The sequence below is a fragment of the Passer montanus genome, unplaced genomic scaffold, assembly GCF_014805655.1.
Source record: "Passer montanus isolate IOZ18808 unplaced genomic scaffold, ASM1480565v1 scaffold156, whole genome shotgun sequence".
Taxonomy (NCBI): domain Eukaryota; kingdom Metazoa; phylum Chordata; class Aves; order Passeriformes; family Passeridae; genus Passer; species Passer montanus.
The window spans coordinates 576,972-598,195 of NW_024362716.1; the positions used below are offsets into that span (position 1 = coordinate 576,972).

A 21,224-nucleotide genomic window follows, 5' to 3' on the forward strand; every position below is an offset into this window, starting at 1 on the left:
GCGATAACACCAGTGATAACCCGAGTTTGATAACCCGAGTTTGATAACCCAGGTGTGATATCCCGGGTGTGAAACCCCCCTGCTCACACTCAGCCTCTCCTCTCCTCGCCGTCCTGCGCTGTTTCCCTGTGCCAGGTGTCCCCTCTGTCCCCCAGTGTCCCCACCCTGCCCCTTGTCCCCTGTCCCAATCCCTGTCCCCTCCCCTGTCCCCACCAACCAGAAATTCTCCCTTTCTCTGGATTTCCTCTCGCCCTCTGATATTTTGTCACTTTGGGATTTCTGAGTTAAACACTGCTAATATTTTAACAAATGTTATTTAGGGTTCAAGTATATTTTAGATTTTAAATTTTCAGTATTTCAATTTAAATCACTGGAATTTAAACCCCTGCAGGGCTCCCCCTTCTCCTCCAAGAAACCCCAGGATCTCTCACCAGCCGCTGCTTTTAACCCCAAAATTCCCTTTTTTTTTCCACACCTGCTCAAAATTCCTCTCTCAAACGGCCCCTGAGCCACTTTTGTGTTCCCAAGGACAGAAATTCATCCTTCAGCACTAAAAATACCCCAAATTCACCTTCAATTTTCCGTTTAAAGCAGCTCATTAAAGCCTCCCTGTGCCCCTGAGGCCGCTGCAATCCCGGTTTTACAGGGACTTGAAATGATTTTCAATTATTTCAATTATTATTTTGAAATTATTCCTCCCTGCCCAGAGGTTTCAGACCCATTTCCCCCATTTCTTTTTTTCTCCTTTTCCCTTTTTTAGCCCCTCCAAACAATTTCCCCAGAAGTTTTCATAAAATATTTGTAATTTCCAAGCCAATATTTGGGATTTGTGGCACCAGGAGCCTCCAGACTGCAGCAAATCCTCCCTCCCGCCGGGCAATTAGCCCGGCTTAATTGGGGCAGGTAATTAATGAGAGCTCTGGGGGGGCAGGAGGGCTCTGCCCTACTTGGGGGGACGGGGCTGCAGGGAGGGGACAGGGACGGGGACACTTGGGATGGCAGAGGGTGTCCCCAGGGTGTCCCCAAAGTGTCCCCAGGGTGTCCCCAGGGTGTCCCCAGGGTGTCCCCAGATGGGCTTTGAGGTCCCTCCCACCCTGACCCCACAGGACCGCAGGAAACCCCAAAACCCAAACTCCAAAATCCCAAACTCCAAACCCCAAAATTCCAAATCCCAGACCCCAAAGTCCAAAATCCCAACACCAAAATCCCAAACACCAAACCCCAAAATCCTAAAGCCCAAACTTCCAAACCCCAAAATCCCAAACCCCAAAATTCCAAATCCCAGACCCCACATCCCAAACGCCAAAATCCTAAACACCAAACCCCAAATTCCCAAACCCCGAAACCCCAAACCCCGAAATCCCAAACCCCCAAATCCAAACCCCAAAATCCCAAACACCAAGACCCCAAACACCGGAATTCCAACACCAGAATTTTATTGGCACAGAGAACTCCACCAGTCCCAGCTCCAAACCGAACCCAGGTCACCAAAACCCCAAAACTGGATTGATTTCAGAAAAACCCCGTGGTGGTTCCAGCATGTTCTGATTTTTCGGGTGTTTATTCTGATTTTTCGGGTGTTTTATTCTGATTTTTCGGGTGTTTTATTCTGATTTTTTTGGGTGTTTATTCTGATTTTTTGGGTGTTTTATTCTGATTTTTTGGGTGTTTTATTCTGATTTTTCGGGTGTTTTATTCTGATTTTTCGGGTGTTTTATTCTGATTTTTTTGGGTGTTTATTCTGATTTTTTGGGTGTTTTATTCTGATTTTTCGGGTGTTTTATTGCTCAAACCCACCTCAGGTTGTGCTTGGCCACTCAGCTGTGAGATATGCAGGATTAAAAATGGAAATTAAATTTTAATTTTGTTTTAATTAGGATAGGAAGAAGCCAAAAGGAGAATATTTGGATTTTTGGGGCCAGGCTTTATTTGGGCAAAATAAAAATTGGGAGTGGGAGGTCAAGAGGAAAAAAAAAAAAAGTTGTATATTGATTTTTTGGGAAAGAATTAATTCCAGTTTTTGGTGAGGAATCCCATCCCAAAAATGGATTTTGACCCCAAAATCCTGCTCTGCATCCAGAGGAATTCCAAATTCCAGCAAAAAAAATTAATTTAATTAAAATAAAAATGCACATCTCCTGCAAAGGGCCAAAAAAATCCCAATGAGACATCAGAGGCAGCAGAAGTGTCCAGCTCTACATTTATTGAACATTTCCACCAAAGGTTACTGACACCAAAATGGGGAAAATCTTCATCTGCCCCTCCTGGGATGGAAAACTGCACGGAAAGGAGGGAATTTGGGGTGGAATTCCAGGGAAAATCTGGAATTTGGGATGGGAAATCTGGGATTTGGGGTGGAAAATCCAGAGTTTGGGGTGGATCCCAGGGAAAATCCAGAACTTGGGGTGGAATTCCAGGGAAAATGCAGAGTTTGGGGTTGAAAATCAGATGTTTGGATGGAAAAATCCAGAGTTTTGGGGTGGAATTCCAGGGAAAATCTGGAATTTGGGATGGGAAATCTGGGATTTGGGGTGGAAAATCCAGAGTTTGGGGTGGATCCCAGGGAAAATCCAGAACTTGGGGTGGAATTCCAGGGAAAATGCAGAGTTTGGGGTTGAAAATCAGATGTTTGGATGGAAAAATCCAGAGTTTTGGGGTGGAATTCCAGGGAAAATGCAGAGTTTGGGGTTGAAAATCAGATGTTTGGATGGAAAAATCCAGAGTTTTGGGGTGGAATTCCAGGGAAAATGCAGAGTTTGGGGTTGAAAATCAGATGTTTGGATGGAAAAATCAGAGTTTGGGGTGGAAAATCTGGAGTTTGGGGTAGATCCCAGGGAAAATCTGAAATTTAGGATGGAATTCCAGAGTTTGGGATGGTATTCCAGGGAAAATTCAGAGTTTGGGATGGAATTCCAGGGAAATCCAGAATTTAGGATGGAAAATCCAGAGTGTGGGGTGGAATTCCAGGGAAATCCAGAATTTAGGATGGAAAATCCAGAGTTTGGGGTGGAAAATCCAGAGTTTGGGGTGGAAAATCCAGAGTTTGGGGTGGAAAATCCAGAGTTTGGGGTGGAAAATCCAGAGTTTGGGGTGGAAAATCCAGAGTTTGGGGTGGAAAATCCAGAGTTTGGGGTGGAATTCCAGGGAAATCCGACCAAATCCAGCAGAGAGAGCACGGGAGGGAGGGGAGGGGCCCTGGGGTCTTCATGGAAGAGAGCCTGGAGCTGGAATGAGAGAAAAGAGAGAAAAAGGAGGAAAAAGAGGGGAAAAGAGAGAGAGAACAAAGAGGGAAAAAAGAGAAAAAAGAGGGGAAGAAGAGGGAAAAAGACAAAAAAAAAAAAAAAAGAGAAAAAAAGGGGAAAAAAGGAGGGAAAAGAGAGGGAAAAGAAATCCTCAGAAATCTGAACAACTTCAGCAAATGAAGATTTCGGGGTCCCTCCGCACCTCCCGAACCTCAGAAATCAGAAAAGTCTCCAAAAATGAAAGTTCTGGGGTGGCTCAGCACCTCCAGGGCTCCTCAGGAGGTGCCCTGCACGCTCCCCAGACTGCAGGAAAAGGAGGAACTGTGGTGCACACGGAATTCTGCAGGACTGGGCACTCACCTACTTGTTTGCCCTTTTCTGCCGGTACATCTGGATCATCCTCTGGCGGAAAATGTCAAAAGCATCTTCTTGGTTTTCTTCCCCTGCCACTCCCAAACCCTCCCCAGCAGAGGTTGCACCCCTGGGGAAGAAAATTTCACAATCAAAACCAAAAAATCGGATTTTTCCCAACCAATTTTGCATCATTTGGTGCCTGGTGCAGCCAATTATTTTGAATTATTTTGAATTACTATTTTGAATTTTCTCCCCCAGTTTCCATTAGGTTGGGAATTCCCAGTTGAAAAATGGGATTTTGTGGGGGAAAATAGGTGGGAGAGGGAATTGTGGAGTAAATTTGAAGTTTAGGTTTGGTTTTCTGGTGAAAAAATGCTCCAAAAACTCTTGAATTTGGGATTTCAGGAATTCAGGTCCAGAGGATTTGAGGAGGAAACAGAGAATGGCAAAGAATTCTGGATAAAAGGGAATTCTATGGGAATTTAGGGAGTTTCTCATATTAAATCTCTATTTTCCCCTATTAAAAACTCTGAATTTCCCCCATTAAAAACTCTTATTTTCCCCTATTAAACCTCTATTTCCCCCATTAAAACCCCTTCCCCCCCCATTAATCCCCCTTTTTTTTCTCCCATAAATCCCCTTTTTTGCCCTGTAAATCCCCATAGAAATTCCCCAATTTTCCTCCTATAAATCCCCCTATTTTCCCCCCATAAATCCCCCATTAATCCCCTTTCCCCCCCCATAAATCCCCCTATAAATCCCCTATTCTCCCCCTGTAAATCCTCCTATAAATCCCCAATTTCCCCCCATAAATCCCCCTAAAAATTCCCCTATTTTTCTCCATAAATCCCCCAATAAATCCTCTATTTTCCCCCCATAAATCCCCCTATTTTTCCCCCATAAATCCCCCTATAAATCCCCTATTCTCCCCCTGTAACCCTCACAGGTGCAGGGGCTCCCGGATGCCGCGGCCGCGCGTGCCCAGCCCGTGCCCCTCCTGCCAGCCCATCCTCTGCAGCATCTGGAAGCCCACGTTCCTGGGGCTCAGCCTCTTCTGGGGCGCCTCCACAGCCCTGGCCTTCTGCCAAAACACAAGGGCATTTAAAATCAAAATCCTAAAAACAAAGGGATTCGTTAGGGGTCGGAGCAATGGGGAAATTCCAATCTGGACTGGCGGAAATTGAATTTTTTTGAAGGAAATTCCCTTTTTTTGAAGGAGTTTTTAAAGGAATTTTCTTATTTTTTATAGTTTTTTTGAAAAGATTTTTTTAAAAGTAATTTCCTACTCTTAAAGGAATTTTTTAAAAGGAATTTCCCCTCTTTAAAAAAGGATTTTTAAAGGAATTTCCTCTTTTTAAAGGAATTTTTAAGTTCCTGGGGCTCAGCCTCTTCTGGGGCACCACCACAGCCCTGGGCTTCAGGGCAAAAGGAAAATAAATTTAGAAAAAACAAAGGGATTTATTAGGGGTTGGTGAAATGGGTGAAATTCCCATCAAACTGAATGTTTTCAATGGAATTTCCTCCTTTTAAATGAGATTTTAAAGGAATTTTCCTTCATTTAAAAGGATTTTTGAAGGATTTTTTAAAAAGAATTTCCTACTCTTAAAGGATTTTTAAAGGAATTTTCAAATGAATTTCCTTACAATAATTTCCTTCTTTAAAAGGAAATTTTCAATAAATTTTTTAAAATTAATTTCCTTCTTTCCAGATTTTTTTTTCCCAAACCATTTCTCATTTCTGGTTGGATTTTGGGGCAGAAATGTGAATTTTTTACCTTTTTTTTCTTTGTGACAGGGCAGCCCCGGGGTCTGTCATAAGCAATCCTGACAGGTTCATGCACTGCAAGGCAAAAAACCACAAAACTCAGCTGGAAATTCAAATTATTTTAGTAAAAAACCTCCAAACCACAGCTTAAAAATCCTCCAAATATTTGCATTTCAAGCCTGGACCTAAAACAGAAGCAACAAGAAAAATTAGAGCAATAAAAAAGACCAGAATTCATGAAAAAATTCAATATATACTCAATTTAATAGAAATAGATTGGCCCATAACAAATGATTTCTTCAGCTTCTTTTTTAAAAGTGAATTTTCTGTGCATTTTTGTAGGAAAAAAAGTGATTTTTTTAAGCAACAACCAGCAAGGAAACACCTAAAAATTCAGATTTTTGCCCAAATTCTCTTCTATTTTAATGTAAAAGTGAAATACTTCAATGCCCACCCGCCTTTGTGCCCCTGGGTGAGGCAGATCCTTTGGGGCCGGGATCAGGCCCACCCTCAGGGACTCAGAGCTGAACTTTGCATTGAAAAAATGCCATTTTTTAAAGAACATCACCTATAAAAAGGGATTTTTTCCCCAAATCCTCATCTATTTTACTATAAAATGTAACCCTTTCAGTGCCCACTGACCTTTGGGCCCCTGGATGAGGCAGATCCTTTGGGGCCGGGATCAGGCCCACCCTCAGGGACTCGGAGCTGACCCCTTCGCGTTAAAGAGAGGCCATTTTTTCAATTGATAACACCTAAAAAAGGGGATTTTTTCCCCAAATTCTCCTCTATTTTACAAAAAAACGGAACCATTTTGATGGTTACCCACCTTTGGGCTCCTGGATGAGGCAGATCCTTTTGGGCCACCCTCAGGGACTTGGAGCTGACCCCTTTGCACTAAAGAGAGGCCATTTTGTGAAGCGACAACACCTAAAAAATGGGGATTTTTGCCCAGATTCCCCTTTTTTGCGTACAGAATTGAACCCTTTCAGTGCCCACTGACCTTTGGGCTCCTGGATGAGGCAGATCCGTTTGGGGGCCGGGATCAGGCCCACCCTCAGGGACTTGGAGCTGACCCGTTTGCGGGGGAAGCGCGCGCCGGGGCCCGGGCCGGGTGCCTGTGTCGACAGATTTGGGACAGCGCCGTCAGGGGGGCTGGAGAGCTGCACTTCACCTCCTGACACCTCCTCTCCTGCTCTGGACACCACATCTTCCTCTAGCTTTGTCACCCTTCTACCTGCTGCCACGTCCTCCTCATCCTCCTCATCCTCCTCATCAGGTTGGGAGGGTTCAAACTCAGCTTCTTCTTCTTCTTCTTCCTCTTCTTCTTCCTCCTCCTCTTCCTCCTCCTCTTCCTCCTCCATGTCCAGGGCTGGCCCTGCAGCTCTGGCAGCTTCTGCAGCCTCGGGGCTGAAGGTGATGGAGGGGCACAGCTCCAAGACTTTCATGCGGTAGAATTTGAAGGCAGGGCTGGTTTGGTCCTGGAGGAACCTGGGGCGAGGAAATGGGAAATGAGGAATAAAAATGAGGGGGAAAGGGGGAAAATGCAGGGGGATAAGGGGAAAAATGCAGGGGGATGAGGTCAAAAATCCAGGGGAAAAAAAGGTCAAAAAGCCAAAGAAACAATATCAAAAATCCAAGGAAGATAAGGTCAAAAATGCAGCGGAAATAAGGGTAAAAATGCAGGGGAAGTAAGGTCAAAAGTCCAGGGGGAAATATCGTCAAAAATCCAGGGAAAAAAGGTCAAAAATGCAGGGGAATATGGTCAAAAATACAAGGAAAACAAGGTCAAAAGTTCAGGGGAAACAAGGTGAAAGATCCAAGGAGGATAAGGCAAAAATCCAGGGGAAAATATGGTCCAAAATCCAGGGAAATAAGGTCAAAAAGCCAGAGAAATAAGGGGAAAAATCCAGGGAAAACAAGGTCAAAAACCAAGGGAAGATAAGGCAAAAAATGGAGGGGAAATAAGGCCGAAAATGCAGGGGAAATAAGGTCAAAAGTCCAAGGAAATTAAGGTCAAAAAGAGATTTTCTTCAGCTGGAATGACGTAAGAGTTTAGGAATAAATCTCTGGTTGATTTTGGAGTGGCCAGGGCAGGTGGTTTTGGGGAGAAATGGGAGATTCCCTTCCTAAAAACAGCAACTTCCCCTCCAGCTCAGCAGCATTTCCCAAATGCTTCTGGGAAGAATTAATTGGGAAAAATGAATGAATTCAGTGGGAAGAATGAATGGATTCATTAGAAAGGATTAATTGGGAAGAATTCATGAATTCAGTGGGAAGAATGAAATAATTCATTGGGAAGAATGAATGAATTCATTGGAATCATCTTGAAAATTCCCAGGTTCAGGGTTCAGGTTGGTGATTAGGCTCAAAAACAAATCAAGGTGACGCTCAGAAATCAATGCATTTATACATAAGTGGGTTTTTTCTGAGATATTTCAGATATTCACCATTAACGCAGGCGCTGGAGAATGGCCCCAAAGCCCCTGTTCCCAAAATGCCCAAATGCAGGGATCTGAGCAGGAAGGGGAGGCAAGGAGGAGCTGGGACTCACCAGAGGTCGGGGTTATCTGCGCTGTTGTCAATGCTGAACTGCTCAATCTCTGGTCCTACCTGGGCCACAAACCTGGCCAGCTTCTCTGCCGTTTCCATGGTTTTGGCATCCACTGCAAGGAGCAAAAGGCTCTGCTGAAAAGGCTCAGGGCAGCTGAGGACTTCAAAACCCACAGTGCAAGGAATGGGGGCTGGGGTTTCCAGCAGGAATGCTTTGTGTGGATTGCAGGAGAAGTTTGCTTTCTTTTTCTGGACACAATTTAAAATTCCCAATCTAAACCCTGTGTGGTTCCCTGCTATAATTAAAAATCCCAAATCTAACCCCAAACCAGTGCAGGTGAGAACTGCATAAATACAACATAAAAGAAATTAGGTTTGGGGCTTCCAGCAGGAATTTTTGTGAATTACAGCAGAAGTTTGGGATTTTTCCTGGACACAATTTAAAATTCCCCATCTAACCCCATGTTAGTTTTTTCCCTGCTGTAATATAAAATTCCCAATCTAAGCCCTGTTTGTTTTCCCTGCTACAACCTAAAACCCCAAATCTAACCCCTGTTTGTTATTCCCAATCCAACCCAATTTTGTTTCCCTGCTATAATTTAAAATTCCCAATCTAACCCCATGCTAATTTTTCTTGGATATAATTCAAAATTCCCAATCTAACTCATGTTTGTTTCCCTGCTATAATTTAATATTCCCAATCTAACCCCTTAGTTTTTCCTGCTATAATTTAAGTTCCCAATCCAACCCCATTTTCTTTCCCTGTTATAATTTCAATTCCAGCTCTTACCCCATTTTCTTTCCCTGCTATAATTTCAATTCCCAATCCAACCCCATTTTCTTTCCCTGTTATAATGAAATTCCAGCTCTTACCCCACTTTCTCCCCCTGCTACAATGAAATTCCCAAGCCAGCCTGTTTGTTTCCTGCACAATTTAACTCCCAGCCTCCCCAGCCTCACTCACCCTCAGCAAAGGGCGAGCCCAGGCCTGGGAGGAGCTCGGGAGCCGCGGCCAAAGCCTGGGGATCTGCTCTTGCCTCTGCTGCCTCGGGCACCTGGCAGCAGCTGCCACCCTGGGGGGCACAGCTGGCACCTTCTGGGGCTGAGGAGGTGGCACCTTGAGTGGCACACCTGGCACCTTGAGGGTCAGAGCTGGCACCTTGTGGGGCTGAGGAGGTGGCACCTTGAGGGTCAGAGCTGGCACCTTGTGGGGCTGAGGAGGTGGCACCTTGGAGGGCACAGCTGGCACCTTGGGGGGCTGAGGAGGTGGCACCTTGAGTGGCACAGCTGGTGGCACCTTGAGGGGCACAGCTGGTGGCACCTTGAGGGGCACAGCTGGTGGCAGCCAGGCCAGGCTGGGCCAGCCCGGGCTGTGCCAGGCCAGCCTTGGCACCTGGAGGATTTTTGTCTGGCTGTTTCAGCACGGTGCCAGCTGACAGCAGGGTCTGGGTGCCCGTGCTCGCCCTCCTCACCCTCCTGGCACGGGCAGGGACAAGGACGGGCTTTTTTTTGTGCTTGAAAAGTCTCCTTTTGATGCTGGCCACTCTCCTGGCATAGAGCATGGCCCTGAGGGACTCCGGGGCTGCTGCCTCCCCTGCCAGGCTGCTCCTCTGCACCTCCGACAGCCTCAGCCTGTAGTATTTGTACTCCAGGCTCTCCTCGTCACACAGGAACCTGAGAAACACAGAAAAAGGAAAAACCAGCTAAAAATATCCATTTTTACTGTGGTACTTGTACTCCAGGCTCTCCTCGTCACACAGGAACCTGAGAAACACAGGAAAAAGGGAAAAATCAGATTAAAATATCCATTTTTACTGTAGTATTTGTACTCCAGGCTCTCCTCGTCACACAGGAACCTAAGAAACACAGAAAAAGGAGGGATCAGCTGAAAATCTCCATTTTTAAAGTAAAATCCCTCAGCATTCCAGTTTGTTTGTTTTTCCCCAGGTGTTTAGCAGGAGGCTGAGCAGGTTTGACAAGATTTCAAGACATGAAATCCTGGAGGGGTTTGACAGGAATTCATCAGCTCACACACCTGGAGGTGGCTCAGCTCCCCCTTTTCCACATTTTCCCTGGAATTCTAGACCCTGGCACCCTGCTGGATGTCTCCACCACCTGAATTTGCTCCTAAAATGCAAATTCCTTTGAACACCTTGAATTTGAGAGCCATTATTGGCACATCAAAAGCAACAACAGGATCATTCCCAGGGATAATGAACTCCAGGAAAACATTCCCCCCCTAAAAAAACCCTAATTAAATATACAACAGGCTTTGATCATTCCCATTGAGTGAAGGGCTGAAGTTTTAATTGATCTACTCCAAATTTGCCAGCCAGCTCCCACACACCCACCAGTATTCAGGAGAGTTCTTCTGAGCACTCCTGTCCTTGGCAGACAAAGTTCCTGCCACGATGCTGCTCACCAGCTGCTCAATTGTGTCCAGAACCTTCCTGTCAGCTCGCTGGGGGGCTGTGGGCAGAAAGAAACCCCTTTGAAAATCCCAATAAACAGATAAATGTATAATGTATATATATATTCACTTGAAATGCCATCTGTGATTGGGATTCACCCGGAATTCCAGCCCTGACTGGGATTCACCCAGAATTTAATCCCTGCTCCAGCCCTGACTGGGCTTCACCTGGAATTCCAGCCCTGACTGGGATTCACCTGGAATTCCAGCCCTGACTGGGATTCACCTGGAATTCCAGCCCTGACTGGGATTCACCTGGAATTCCCTCCCTGAGTGGGACTGACTGGAACTCCCTCAGCCAGGAATTCCTGACCCAACCAAAGCCCACAAATGCCCCCGTCCTGCAGAGCCCCTCCCTCCCCGTTACCTCTGGGGCCGGGGGAGGCTGCTCCGAGCTGCCCCGTGGCTGCTGCCTCTGCTCTTTTCATCTGGATGGGGTAGCCACTCTTGTCCAGCCAAGCCTTCAGGTTCTCGATGTACTCCCTCCCAAAGAGCGTGGAGTCGTCGAAATTCGGGAAGGACGTGGGCGCTGGGGCCATCTCCTGCAGCCCCACGGCCTCCAGGATTTTCTCCTGCCTGAACACAGAGGCCAGGGCAAAGGTCTGGCCCAGCAGGGCCAGGGACTTCCTGCACAGGGACACGGTGGTCTCGAAGGCGTTGGCCATGTCCCTGGGGTTGCCGAAGCCGCTGGTTTTGAGGCTCAGCTCGTAGGCGTTGCAGGCCATCAGCAGCGGGGTCACCCCCTTGAGGAGCCGGTCCTGGAGCCGCATGATGTATTTGTCAAAAGGTTTGATGATCTCAAAGAAGCAGTTCTTGGTTTTCACGGCCCCCTTGTCCAGCAGCATGTTCAAGAACTCGTTGTCCACCTTGGGGGTTTTCAGGGCGGCGTGCTGCAAGCTCTTGATGGTGAAAAAGCAGTAATCTCTGTGCTCGGGCCTCAGGGAGCACTTGAAGGAGGCCAGCATCTTGGCACAGGTCTCGGTCTCCAGCTCGAAGAGGGCCCCGAAGAGCCGCGAGAACTCGGCGTCGTTTCTGATGGCGTGGAAGCCAGCCCACTTGATGATCTCGATGCCGAAGGTGGAGAAAATGTCCGATTTGTCCACCAGGTCGAAGTTGAGGTTCCTGAAGGCGTGGGCGGGCTTTGGCAGCCTCAGGATGGCTCTCTGGGCTGCCGCGGGGTGCAGGGGCAGCTTGGGGTGCTGCTGGAGGGGCAGCGGCCTCTGCTCGGCGTGCTCGGCCACCTCCAGAGGCGGATCCAGAGCTTTGGGATCCAGGCCTGGCTGCGCTTTCTTCACACCCCACTTCCTGAGGGGGCTTTTGGTGTCTGCTTTGAACACCTTGGGTTTCCCCACGCCCCGGGTGGGGCGTTTTCCCCTCAGCACTCTCCCCCTGGCCGCGCCCCCCCTGCGCAGCGGCGGCCGGAACGCGCTGTCCGCCGCCCCGTACTCCTGCTCCTCCGCGGGGCCGTACTCCTCCTCCAGCAGCCCGGGAGACCTGAAATCCCCCAAGAGCTCCGAGGAGCCGAACCCCGCTGCCTGCTGCCCGCCGGCTTCCCAGCAATCGGAGGGGCCGTAACCCTGCTGCTGCTGCCCGTAGTCCCTGTCCCGCTGCTGCTGCCCGTACTCGCGGTGCTGCTGCCCGTACTCGCGGCCCGGGGGGTGCCCGTGCTCCCTGCCGGGGGCAGCTGCACGGCCAAACTTGCCGTAATCCCGGCCCAACTCCCGCTCCCGGGGCGCGGGCCGGGAGAACTGGCCGTGGAAATAGTTCTCCTTGCGGAGCAGGGGGCTGGCGGCCCTGTAGGAGGGGCCGGGGTAACTTTCCCCGGGGTAATCCTCGCCGGGGTAGTTCTCGCCAGGGTAATCCTCGCCGGGGTAGTTCTCTCCAGGATAGTCCTCCCCAGGGTAATTCTCTCCAGGATAGTCCTCCCCGGGGTAGCTCTCGCCAGGGTAATCCTCGCCGGGCTCCTCGCCCCAGTCCCGGGGCTGGCAGTTGGCGTGAGGGAAGCGCCCGTCGTGGGGGAAGCTCTCGTTGTAGCGCGGCCGGGGCAGCGGCCGCGAGTGAGCTGGGCAAGGAAATCGGAAATTAGAGGTTGGAAAGGGTCCAAACAGGGAGATTCCTGAAGGAAATCCACGCCAGCATATTCCCATTCCCATATTCCAATCCCTAAATTCAAGAGCTCAAGTTCTCCCCCAAACAAGTTTTCCTTCCCTCGTCACTGTCTCAAGTCTTGGTCTTCTGCCTGAGGCATAAAAGCCATCAGAACTCTGAACTTTCAGCTTTCCCAGAATTTATAAATTGTCAGAGACCTCCAAGAGCTGCAAGTCCAAGCTTTGGCCAATCCCCACCTTGTCACCCAGACCAGAATTCCCAGCAGGAATTCCACAGCTGGGCAGAAACTTGGATTTTCTACAAAGTCAACCACAATTCTCTCATTATTGTAAGAAATTCTTGTTATCCAAGACCCTCATTCCCCAATGCCAGAAGTTAAATTCAGAAAGTAAAGAATACTTGGAAAAAAATAGAAGTGTTTAATATAAATGATTTCTTCAGGGCTCATGCAACTCTAAAAATACCAGACTTCATTTGAAAGCTCTCCTGTGAACGTCCATCCCTGTGAACCCAACCCAAGCACCTTGCTGGACATTTTACATCCCAAATTTAGGAGGTAAAACAACTTGGGGACCACATTTTGTGCCGTGCCCATGGGGTCAATGCCCTGCTTTGAGCTTTTCCCCCAAAATGACAGCAAGCACGATGCCCGAGGCTTGCAGCAGCGCTCGCACCTTTATTTAAGCCATCAGCAAACCCACCCCCAGCCCGCGGCACCCGGACGCGCTCCGCCGTGCTCCAGACAATTCCTTTGTCTCAATTCCCTTTTTTCCCTCCCCCGTTACGGTGCCAGTCCTTGCCCAGCTGTTCTGCCTCTTCCATAGAAACGGGTGTGGAAAAGCAGCAGCGCCAGGCGAGTAATTAAATAAATAAATGAAGAAATGCATCAGTAATGAATGAATGGCTGCACGGCAGGCGCTGCTCCGGCGCTCCTACCTGGGAAATGATGGATGGCGTCCCCCGCGGCACCGCTCCGGTACCGCTGCGCCTTGTCCTGCACCACGGCCTCGAACGTGTCGCGGGTGATCCTCCGAGAGGCCATCTTCCCCTCACGGCACCGGGAGCGGCGCGGCGCGGCACGGCCTGGCGCGGGCCCGGGCTCCCGCCGCGGCCTGAGGGGAGGCGCGGCCTGAGGGGACCCTCACGCTTCCCCGCGCAGCGCCGGGAGGAGGAACCGGCGCGGAGCCGAGCCCGGCCCGCCTCACCCGGGCGGCCCCGCCGCCTCCCGCCACACCGGGGCCTCCGCTGGCCACGCCCCCGCCGGTAGGCACGCCCCTCCCGTCGATGGCCACGCCCCTCCCGCCGCTCCCGGGGCTCACGGAGACCGCGGATGGCCACGCCTCCCTCTAGGCCACGCCCCTCACCGGTATAACCACGCCTTCTCCCTGGCGCGGGCCACGCCCCCTCATGCGCTAACCACGCCGCCGTGCCCCGCCCCCTCCCGCCGCTCCTGCGCTGCGCGGAGCCGCCGCATCCCCCGCCGGCGGGCGCGGGCGGTACTAACGGTGCGGGCGCGCTGCCGGTAAGCGGGGCGGGAGCGAGGGGAGCGGCCCGCGGCCTCCTGCGCTGAGGGAGCAGCCGCTGCCCTGCGGGCGCGCCCGGGCACACTGCGCCTACGGCGCGTGCGCGGGAGCGGTGCGCATGCGCGATGCCGCCCTCCCGCGCTCTTTTTCGCTCGGCGTGAGGGCGGGCGGTGCGAATTGGGGCCGCAGCGCATGCGCAGAGAGCGCGTACGGCGGCCGAGCGGGGCCGTGCCGCCCTCGCCTTTTGTGCGGCGGGAGCGCAGGTGGGTGTGAGGGGAGCGGGGCCGCGCCCCGGGGCTCCCCCGGCACCGCCGCCTCCCTTCGCGGCCCTCGCCGCGCCTCTGGGGGCTGCGGGGCTGCTGAGGGCCGTGGGATGCGCCGGGGCCCGGGGGAAGCGGGGCAGGGCGGGCGGAGGGCCGGGGGCTGTGGCCGGGCACGGCGCCCTCCGTGCTGCAGCCCCGTCACGGTGACAGCTCCTGAAACCCCTGGGAACGCTGCTGAAATGTCTCCTTGTCCCCCTTCCCTGCCGCGTTTTCCCCATTAGATAAAACACCGGCCGTGCCTTTGGCCGGGCATCTTTGATGCAGAGTTCTGAGCGTTTGTCCCGGGGTAGAACAAGCTCGGGTTCTGCTGGGCCTTGGAAGGTTTTGTACCAAAACGGGCTGTGCCTCTGACAGCAGCAGGACACAGAGGTTACAAAAGTGTTGGAGGGTTCTGTACCAAAGGAGCTGTGCCTCTGACAGCAGCAGGACACAGAGGTTACAAAACCATTAGACAAAGGAGCTGTGCCTCTCTCCAGCAGGACCCTGAGGTGGATCCAGGCCCTTAGAAGTTTTTGTACCAAAAGGAGCTGTGTCCCTCTCTCCAGCAGGACCCTGAGGTGGATCCAGGCCCTTAGAAGGTTCTGTACCAAAGGAGCTGTGTCCCTCTCTCCAGCAGGACCCAGGTGCATCCAGGCCCTTAGAAGGTTTTGTACCAAAGGAGCTGTGTCCCTCTCTCCAGCAGGACCCAGGTGGATCCAGGCCCTTAGAAGGTTCTGTACCAAAGGAGCTGTGTCCCTCTCTCCAGCAGGACCCTGAGGTGGATCCAGGCCCTTAGAAGGTTCTGTACCAAAAGGAGCTGTGTCCCTCTCTCCAGCAGGACCCTGAGGTGGATCCAGGCCCTTAGAAGGTTCTGTACCAAAGGAGCTGTGTCCCTCTCTCCAGCAGGACCCTGAGGTGCATCCAGGCCCTTAGAAGGTTCTGTACCAAAAGGAGCTGTGTCCCTCTCTCCAGCAGGACCCTGAGGTGCATCCAGGCCCTTAGAAGGTTATGTACAAAAAGGAGCTGTGTCCCTCTCTCCAGCAGGACCCTGAGGTGGATCCAGGCCCTTAGAAGGTTCTGTACCAAAGGAGCTGTGCCCCCGGTGCATCCAGCCCAGCCCAGCAGCATGGGCTCCAAGCAGATCGCCCAGGAGACGTTTGATGATGCAGTGCAGGAGAACATCACCGAGTTCGAGATGGAGCCCGAGGAGGCTGTGAGAGAAGCTGTGCAGCAGTTTGAGGCCCAAGGTACCGTGTGCTTTGCAGGCTGGGATTTGGAAATGCCAGGGTTTAAAGGAGTGCTGGGATTTTGGAAGTGCCAGGGTTTAAAGGAGGGCTGGGATTTTGGAAGTGCCAGGGTTTAAAGGAGGGCTGGGATTTTGGAAGTGCCAGGGTTTAAAGGAAGGCTGCAGGCAAAGATGGGTCGTGCAGTGTTGGGAAGGAGCCTTTGTGAAGTGGAACAGAGACACCGTTAATGCTGACCTGGTTTTGTGGGTTAATTATGACTGCAAAACTGCTTAGAGCGAAGTTGGAGGGCAAAATTTGGTCAGTGAAATTAAATTCCTTCTTTTTTCCCCCCCTCAACTGACACCTAGCTTTGTTCCAGGCAGAAGTCAGAATTGAACATTTCAGCATCTTCACAAGTTCATCTTTGTTCTCTGTGGTTACCTTGGCAGCTTTTCCCTGGAACTGCAACTAACACTGTTTATTTGACTCTGGTTATCCTGGAAGCAATATTAAACTTGGTTTTATTTCCCCTTTTAGGTGTGGACCTGAGCAATATTGTGAAAGCTGTGCGACCTCCTGCCTCTGAGAACGGGCAGAGGCAAAAGCATCAAATCCTGCTGGTAGGGGCACAAAGTGCTGCTCTCTCTCTCAGGGTTAAGTAATAATAATAATAATAATAATAATAATAATAATACTAGGCCAACTTCTGCCTCTGCCCCATTTCTCTGGGAGCTCTTCAGGCAGTTCTTCCCATTTCTTCTGCAAGTGTAAAACATTCCAGGAGCTCCTTGCCTGTTTCAGGGAAGGCTCTGTGTGGGTGAGGTGGTGTCGGGGCAGGACAGGAGGGAATGGCCTCAAGGTGTGCCGGGGGAGGCTCAGCTGGGACCTCAGGAGGGATTTCCTCATGGGGAGGGTGCTCAGGGAGGTTTGGGGTCCCCGTCCTGGGGGTGTCCCACGAGTGACAGGGTGTGGCTCTGGGCTGGGGACAAGCTGGGGTCAGTCCCACTTGCCCCAGGCTGCTCCAAGCCCTGTCCAGCCTGGCCAAGGACGCTTGCAGAGCTGGAATGAGCCGGTTGGACCCAGTTCAGCTGGCACTGGTGCCCAGTGGAGCTGTGGCAGAGGGAGCCCCTGTCCCCCCAGGGGTTGTGTGCACAAACCCAAACTCCATGAACGCCACAACTGCCGCTCCCATCACCCCAAACCGATTTTCAACCCCACAACAAGCACCTTGCCGTTCCTCCTGCACGCCCCAGGTGCAGAACTAACCCTTGGTGTGTCCCTCAGAGCCTGGAGTGCCTGGGCAGGGCGGTGGCAGAGCAGGACGTGGCGCAGCTGCCCCAGCAGCTGGCGGCCTTGGCGGCGCAGTGCAAGGAGCAGTTCGCCTTCCGCCACCTGGCCGGCCAGAGCGGCGCCTACCCCGCCGTGCTCGCCGCCTGCCAGCTGGCTGCAGCAGACAGGGATCTGCTGCTGCAGGCCCTCTGCACGCTGGGCGCCCTGCTGGAGGGGCAGCCGGAGCTGCTGGACGCCGCGGGGCGGGAGCTGCTGCTGCGCAGCCTGCGGGAGCGGCGCGGCGACGCCGAGCTGGCGCTGGCCGGGATCCGCTGCGTGCGCCACGCCTGCCTCAAGCACGAGCACAACAGGCAGGCCTTCGTCAGGGCCGGCGTCCTGCCTCTCCTCACCGGGGCCATCAGCCAGCGCGGCGGCAGTGCCGAGCTGGTCAGGGTGGCAGCCTCGGCCCTCAGGGTCATGACGTTCGACGATGACATCCGTGTGCCCTTCGGCCACGCGCACGACCACGCCAAGATGATCGTGCTGGAGAACGATGGGCTGAGAGTCCTCATTGAGGCTGCAAAAGGTAAAATGAGCCCTGGGGATGCTGATCCTGGTGGGGAAGCACCTGGGATCTGTTCTCATTGTCTCGGGAATCACTTGTGGTCTCTTCTGAGGAATTGCTTGTGATTTCTTCTCAGGAATCACTCATGATTTCTTCTCATTGTCTCAAGAATCACTTGTGGTTTCTGTCACTTTCTCAGGAATCACTTGTGGTCTCTTCTCAGGAATCACTTGTGATTTCTTCTCATTGTCTCAGGAATCACTTGTGGTCTCTTCTCAGGAATCACTCGTGATTTCTTCTCATTGTCTCAGGAATCACTTGTGGTTTCTTCTCGGGAATCGTTTGTGATTTCTTCCCCCATTGTCTGTTTTTTTCTCCCATTGTCATAACTTGAAGCTCCTCAGAGGCGACTCAAGAATTTGTCACTCAAATGGGGTTTCATTCTATCCATGAAATGTGCCCTGAGCGGGCCAGGAAGTGCCACCGTGGTGCTGCTGATAGCTGTGGAGCAGTCAGCTGGGCAGAGCAGTCTTTCACTGTTTTTAGGAAGTATTTTACAGGTTTAGGGCCCTGGCTAGGAACAGAGTGAGCAAGTGTCATCTCCCCTGTTTTAATACATAAAATGAAATGTTTCCTGTGTAATTAATCCAAGTAAACCCCGTTAATTGTGCAGTAATGACTCCGTCCCTCCTCTCTCCTCCGCAGCCTTCAGGGATAACTCGGGGGTTCTCAGCGAGCTCTGTGCCACCCTCTCTCGCCTCTCAGTCAGGAATGAGTTCTGCCAGGAAATCGTGGACCTTGGGGGCTTGAATTTCATGGTGACTCTGCTGGCTGACTGCATGGAGCACCCGGTGAGCACTGGGGGTGTTTGGGGATGGGCTGGGGAGCATCTCATCCTCAGCAGGGAGGCTGATGTTAATTAGTGAGCCTTAGCCTGTGCAATAATTTGGGTGCAATCAGGGTTGAAACCCCTCTGATCCCTATTTACAGAATTAAATTAGTTTTTTAAATTTTTAAATGTAAAATTTGTGAGCTTCTTGCTCAGAGTTATCCCTGCATCCTCCAGCCTCCACCAGCAGAACTCTGCCTGCTCCCAGAAGAGCTGAATGGTTGGTTTTCCACCAAAAAGAGATTTTGAACAAAGCATTTAGGTGCTCAAGTCCCAGAGGTTGATGTGTGATTTTTTAAGCCTCGCTGATGGTGTGGCAGAGGTTTCCAAGGTCCCTTGTGCAGTGAGGGAGCGACCGAGGGTAGAGTTGTTGTAGCTGGTAATTACCACAGCCGTTTTCGTGGCATGGGGGATGTCCTGCTTTGCTTTCTGAGCTCTCCAGCTCTCTGTGCTGCTTTTTGCCCCGTTTCCCCCGGGCAGGACGTGGTGAAGCAGGTGCTCAGCGCCATCCGCGCCGTGGCCGGCAACGACGACGTCAAGGACGCCATCGTGGACGCCGGGGCCACCGACCTCATCGTGCTGGCCATCAGCCAGCACCTGGGCAACCCTCAGGTACCCCCAGGGCTGGGAGCTCCCTCTGGGATGGGCACGGAGCTCAGCTGGAGCTGCAGGATGTGTGTGTGCAGCTGGCAGTGGACGAGCCGCGAGCGCGCGGCTGCACTGTCCAGTGTTGGTGTGCATTTAGGGGTTTTCCACCTTGTATTGGTTTATTTTTCTTATTCCTGAATCAGATGGATGGTGGGGGTGGTGTTTTATACCTCTGGCATGCAAAACACAGAATTATGAATAGTTGGGAATATCTCTAAGATCATTATTCCAGCCCTCCCCTGAGCAGCGGGACGCCGCAGCGGGAGAAACTTCAAAACAATAAAAACACCTCCAAAACTGCCATAACAGGAAAGAAACCCCACTTTGGGGTTTTCTTTGGCTGCGAGGCAGCCTCGCAGGCAGTGAGCGTGCTGCCCTGTGTGTTGCAGATCTGTGAGCAGGGCTGTGCTGCCCTGTGCATGCTGGCCCTGCGCAAGCCCGAGAACTGCAGCGTCATCGTGGAGGGCGGCGGGGCCCTGGCAGCCCTGCAGGCCATGAAGGCTCACCCCCGAGAGGTGCCTGTGCAGGTGAGAGTGTCCCTCACGGCGCCTGCAGGGCTCTTCGTTTGTTTTCTTTGGGATTTTCCTTCCCTTTTACTCATCAAATTCTGACAGGTTGGGAAGGCAGCGACTCAGTGCTGCCCCCCTACATTTGTCACCCCAGTGACCCCCGTGGTTCCCTGCAGACCCCAGTGACCCCTGTGGTTCCCTGCAGACCCCAGTGACCCCATGGCTTCCTTACAAACACCAGTGATCCCCTATCAACCCCAGTAACCCCCGTGGCTCCCTGCAGACCCCAGTGACCCCCGTGGTTCCCTGCAGACCCCAGTGACCCCATGGCTTCCTTACAAACACCAGTGATCCCCTATCAACCCCAGTGACCCCCGTGGTTCCCTGCAGACCCCAGTGACCCCCGTGGTTCCCTGCAGACCCCAGTGACCCCATGGCTCCCTGCAGACCCCAGTGACCCCATGGCTTCCCTACAAACCCCAGTGATTCCCTACCAACTCCAGTGACCCCATGGTCCTCTGCAGACCCCCATGGTTCCCTGCAGGCCCCTGTGACCCTGTGGCTCCCTGCAGACCCCCATGGCGACCCCCTGCAGACCCCCATGGCGACCCCCTGCAGACCCTCGTGCCCCCGCAGCCCCCCGTGACCCCCCGGCTGTCCCCAGAAGCAGGCGTGCATGCTGATCCGGAACCTGGTGGCGCGCCGGCGGGAGCTGTGCGGGCCCATCCTGGCGCTGGGCGCCGAGGCGCTGATCGCCGAGGCGCGCGCCGCGCACCGCGACTGCGACGACGTGGCCAGGGCTGCCCTCAGGGACCTGGGCTGCCGCGTGGAGCTGCGCGAGCTCTGGACGGGCCAGAAGGGCAGCCTGCCTCAGTGAGGAAGACTCCTTGCAGCCAGCAGGGACGCGTCCCAGCCCCCGGAGGCTGTGGGGAGCGGCGTGGATGGTTCTGCCCGCGCCCGGCTGGAGCACCCGGAGCGAACTGGGAAGCAAACTTCCTGGCCTGGGAAGGCTGCAGGGAGCTTTTGTCTGGGGAGCTGCAGCTGAAACGGCTTTCTGCATTCACAGCCTGCAAACAACTCTGTGTAGTGATCGTTCCCTGGATCGTCTCATGGCTGAGGATGGGCTGCTGCCCCTGGCAGGCAGGAGGAGCTGCTCTCACTGCTCTCACTGCGCTGCCCACATGTGGCTGCTGGGCCCCCTTTGTGCCCCTGTCAGGGCCTGGCTGAGGAGGAATCCCAGCATTTGTCAGTGTGCTCTCTCTGTCCCACTGCCCTGTTCTTTTACTGCTGACCCCACTCTTGTGTCACTGCTTTGTTTGGGAGTTTTCTGCCAGCGTAATGTTTTAAACAAAAAGAAAAAAAACACCAAAAAAAGGAAAAAAGAAACAAGAAAAAAGAGCAAAGTAAGGATTTGGGATAATATCCAAAGGAACTGTTGGCATCCAGGAGGAAAGTTCATGTTCTCCCTCAGTGAGAGGGGCAGGGCAGCGGGGTGGGAATGCCAAAGTGTGGCCAGGCGGGCGCTGGTGCCACCGGGAGTGCCAGCCTTTGTCACCTCTCAGCACTGCCCTGGCCCAGGAATGCTTTCATTGCAGCGAGCGGGCCAAGAGCTGCACGGACTGGGGCAGAACTGAGGCTTTGTTGGGTCGGGGGGCAGAGCCGGCCCCAGCAGGGCTCTGCAGTCTCAGCTGAAGGCTTTCCTGGCAGCCCTGCTCTGGTGCTGGGCCTGGCTGTGTGAGTGGATGTTTCTAATGTGATACTCTGTGGAAATGGTGACCTTATAAAACAAACCTTGCAGGGC

General features: G+C 52.4%; 2 protein-coding genes across 13 annotated transcripts; one reads left to right on the plus strand and one right to left on the minus strand.

The window, feature by feature from the left end:
* Positions 1 to 2,697: 2,697 nt before the first annotated feature.
* Positions 2,698 to 13,904, minus strand: SUGP2 (SURP and G-patch domain containing 2). Of its 7 annotated transcripts, none has more exons than XM_039702457.1 (10): positions 13,429 to 13,904; positions 10,751 to 12,445; positions 10,265 to 10,382; positions 8,878 to 9,587; positions 7,915 to 8,026; positions 6,364 to 6,851; positions 5,371 to 5,435; positions 4,541 to 4,677; positions 3,607 to 3,723; positions 2,698 to 3,224 (listed from the first exon to the last, which is right to left on the minus strand). In XM_039702457.1, the coding sequence occupies exons 1-10, from the start codon at positions 13,532 to 13,534 to the stop codon at positions 2,981 to 2,983; spliced, it is 3,792 nt and encodes a 1,263-aa protein (XP_039558391.1). In that variant the 5' UTR covers positions 13,535 to 13,904; the 3' UTR covers positions 2,698 to 2,980. The 7 variants fall into 7 exon arrangements, 6 of the variants coding, with proteins under 6 accessions (XP_039558391.1, XP_039558392.1, XP_039558393.1 ...); XM_039702458.1 differs by having other exon boundaries at positions 3,085 to 3,224; positions 3,603 to 3,723; positions 13,429 to 13,901; XR_005626798.1 differs by lacking the exons at positions 2,698 to 3,224; positions 3,607 to 3,723 and having other exon boundaries at positions 4,601 to 4,677; positions 6,364 to 6,478; positions 6,598 to 6,851; positions 13,429 to 13,901.
* A 26-nt stretch (positions 13,905 to 13,930) lies between these two features.
* On the plus strand, positions 13,931 to 21,224 carry ARMC6 (armadillo repeat containing 6). 6 transcript variants are annotated; one of them, XM_039702469.1, is made up of 8 exons: positions 13,931 to 14,014; positions 15,359 to 15,564; positions 16,081 to 16,163; positions 16,828 to 17,398; positions 18,083 to 18,228; positions 18,747 to 18,878; positions 19,304 to 19,441; positions 20,088 to 21,224. In XM_039702469.1, exons 2-8 carry the CDS (start codon positions 15,444 to 15,446, stop codon positions 20,298 to 20,300), a joined length of 1,404 nt encoding a protein of 467 aa, XP_039558403.1. In that variant the 5' UTR covers positions 13,931 to 14,014; positions 15,359 to 15,443; the 3' UTR covers positions 20,301 to 21,224. The 6 variants fall into 6 exon arrangements, with proteins under 6 accessions (XP_039558403.1, XP_039558404.1, XP_039558401.1 ...); XM_039702470.1 differs by having other exon boundaries at positions 13,991 to 14,014; positions 15,362 to 15,564; XM_039702467.1 differs by lacking the exon at positions 13,931 to 14,014 and adding an exon at positions 14,170 to 14,278.

Excerpts from the sequence above, each read along its gene's own strand:
- ARMC6 (XM_039702467.1), top strand. The coding sequence starts at position 14,208 with ATGCGCAGAGAGCGCGTACGGCGGCCGAGCGGGGCCGTGCCGCCCTCG. Across the intron at positions 14,279-15,358 it reads TTTGTGCGGCGGGAGCGCAG|CAGGACCCTGAGGTGGATCC; the intron begins GTGGGTGTGAGG and ends CCCTCTCTCCAG. Across the intron at positions 16,164-16,827 it reads AAAAGCATCAAATCCTGCTG|AGCCTGGAGTGCCTGGGCAG; the intron begins GTAGGGGCACAA and ends TGTGTCCCTCAG.
- SUGP2 (XM_039702457.1), bottom strand. The coding sequence starts at position 13,534 with ATGGCCTCTCGGAGGATCACCCGCGACACGTTCGAGGCCGTGGTGCAG. Across the intron at positions 10,383-10,750 it reads AGCCTCCCCCGGCCCCAGAG|CCCCCCAGCGAGCTGACAGG; the intron begins GTAACGGGGAGG and ends TTCTGCCCACAG. Across the intron at positions 6,852-7,914 it reads GCAGATAACCCCGACCTCTG|GTTCCTCCAGGACCAAACCA; the intron begins GTGAGTCCCAGC and ends TCCTCGCCCCAG.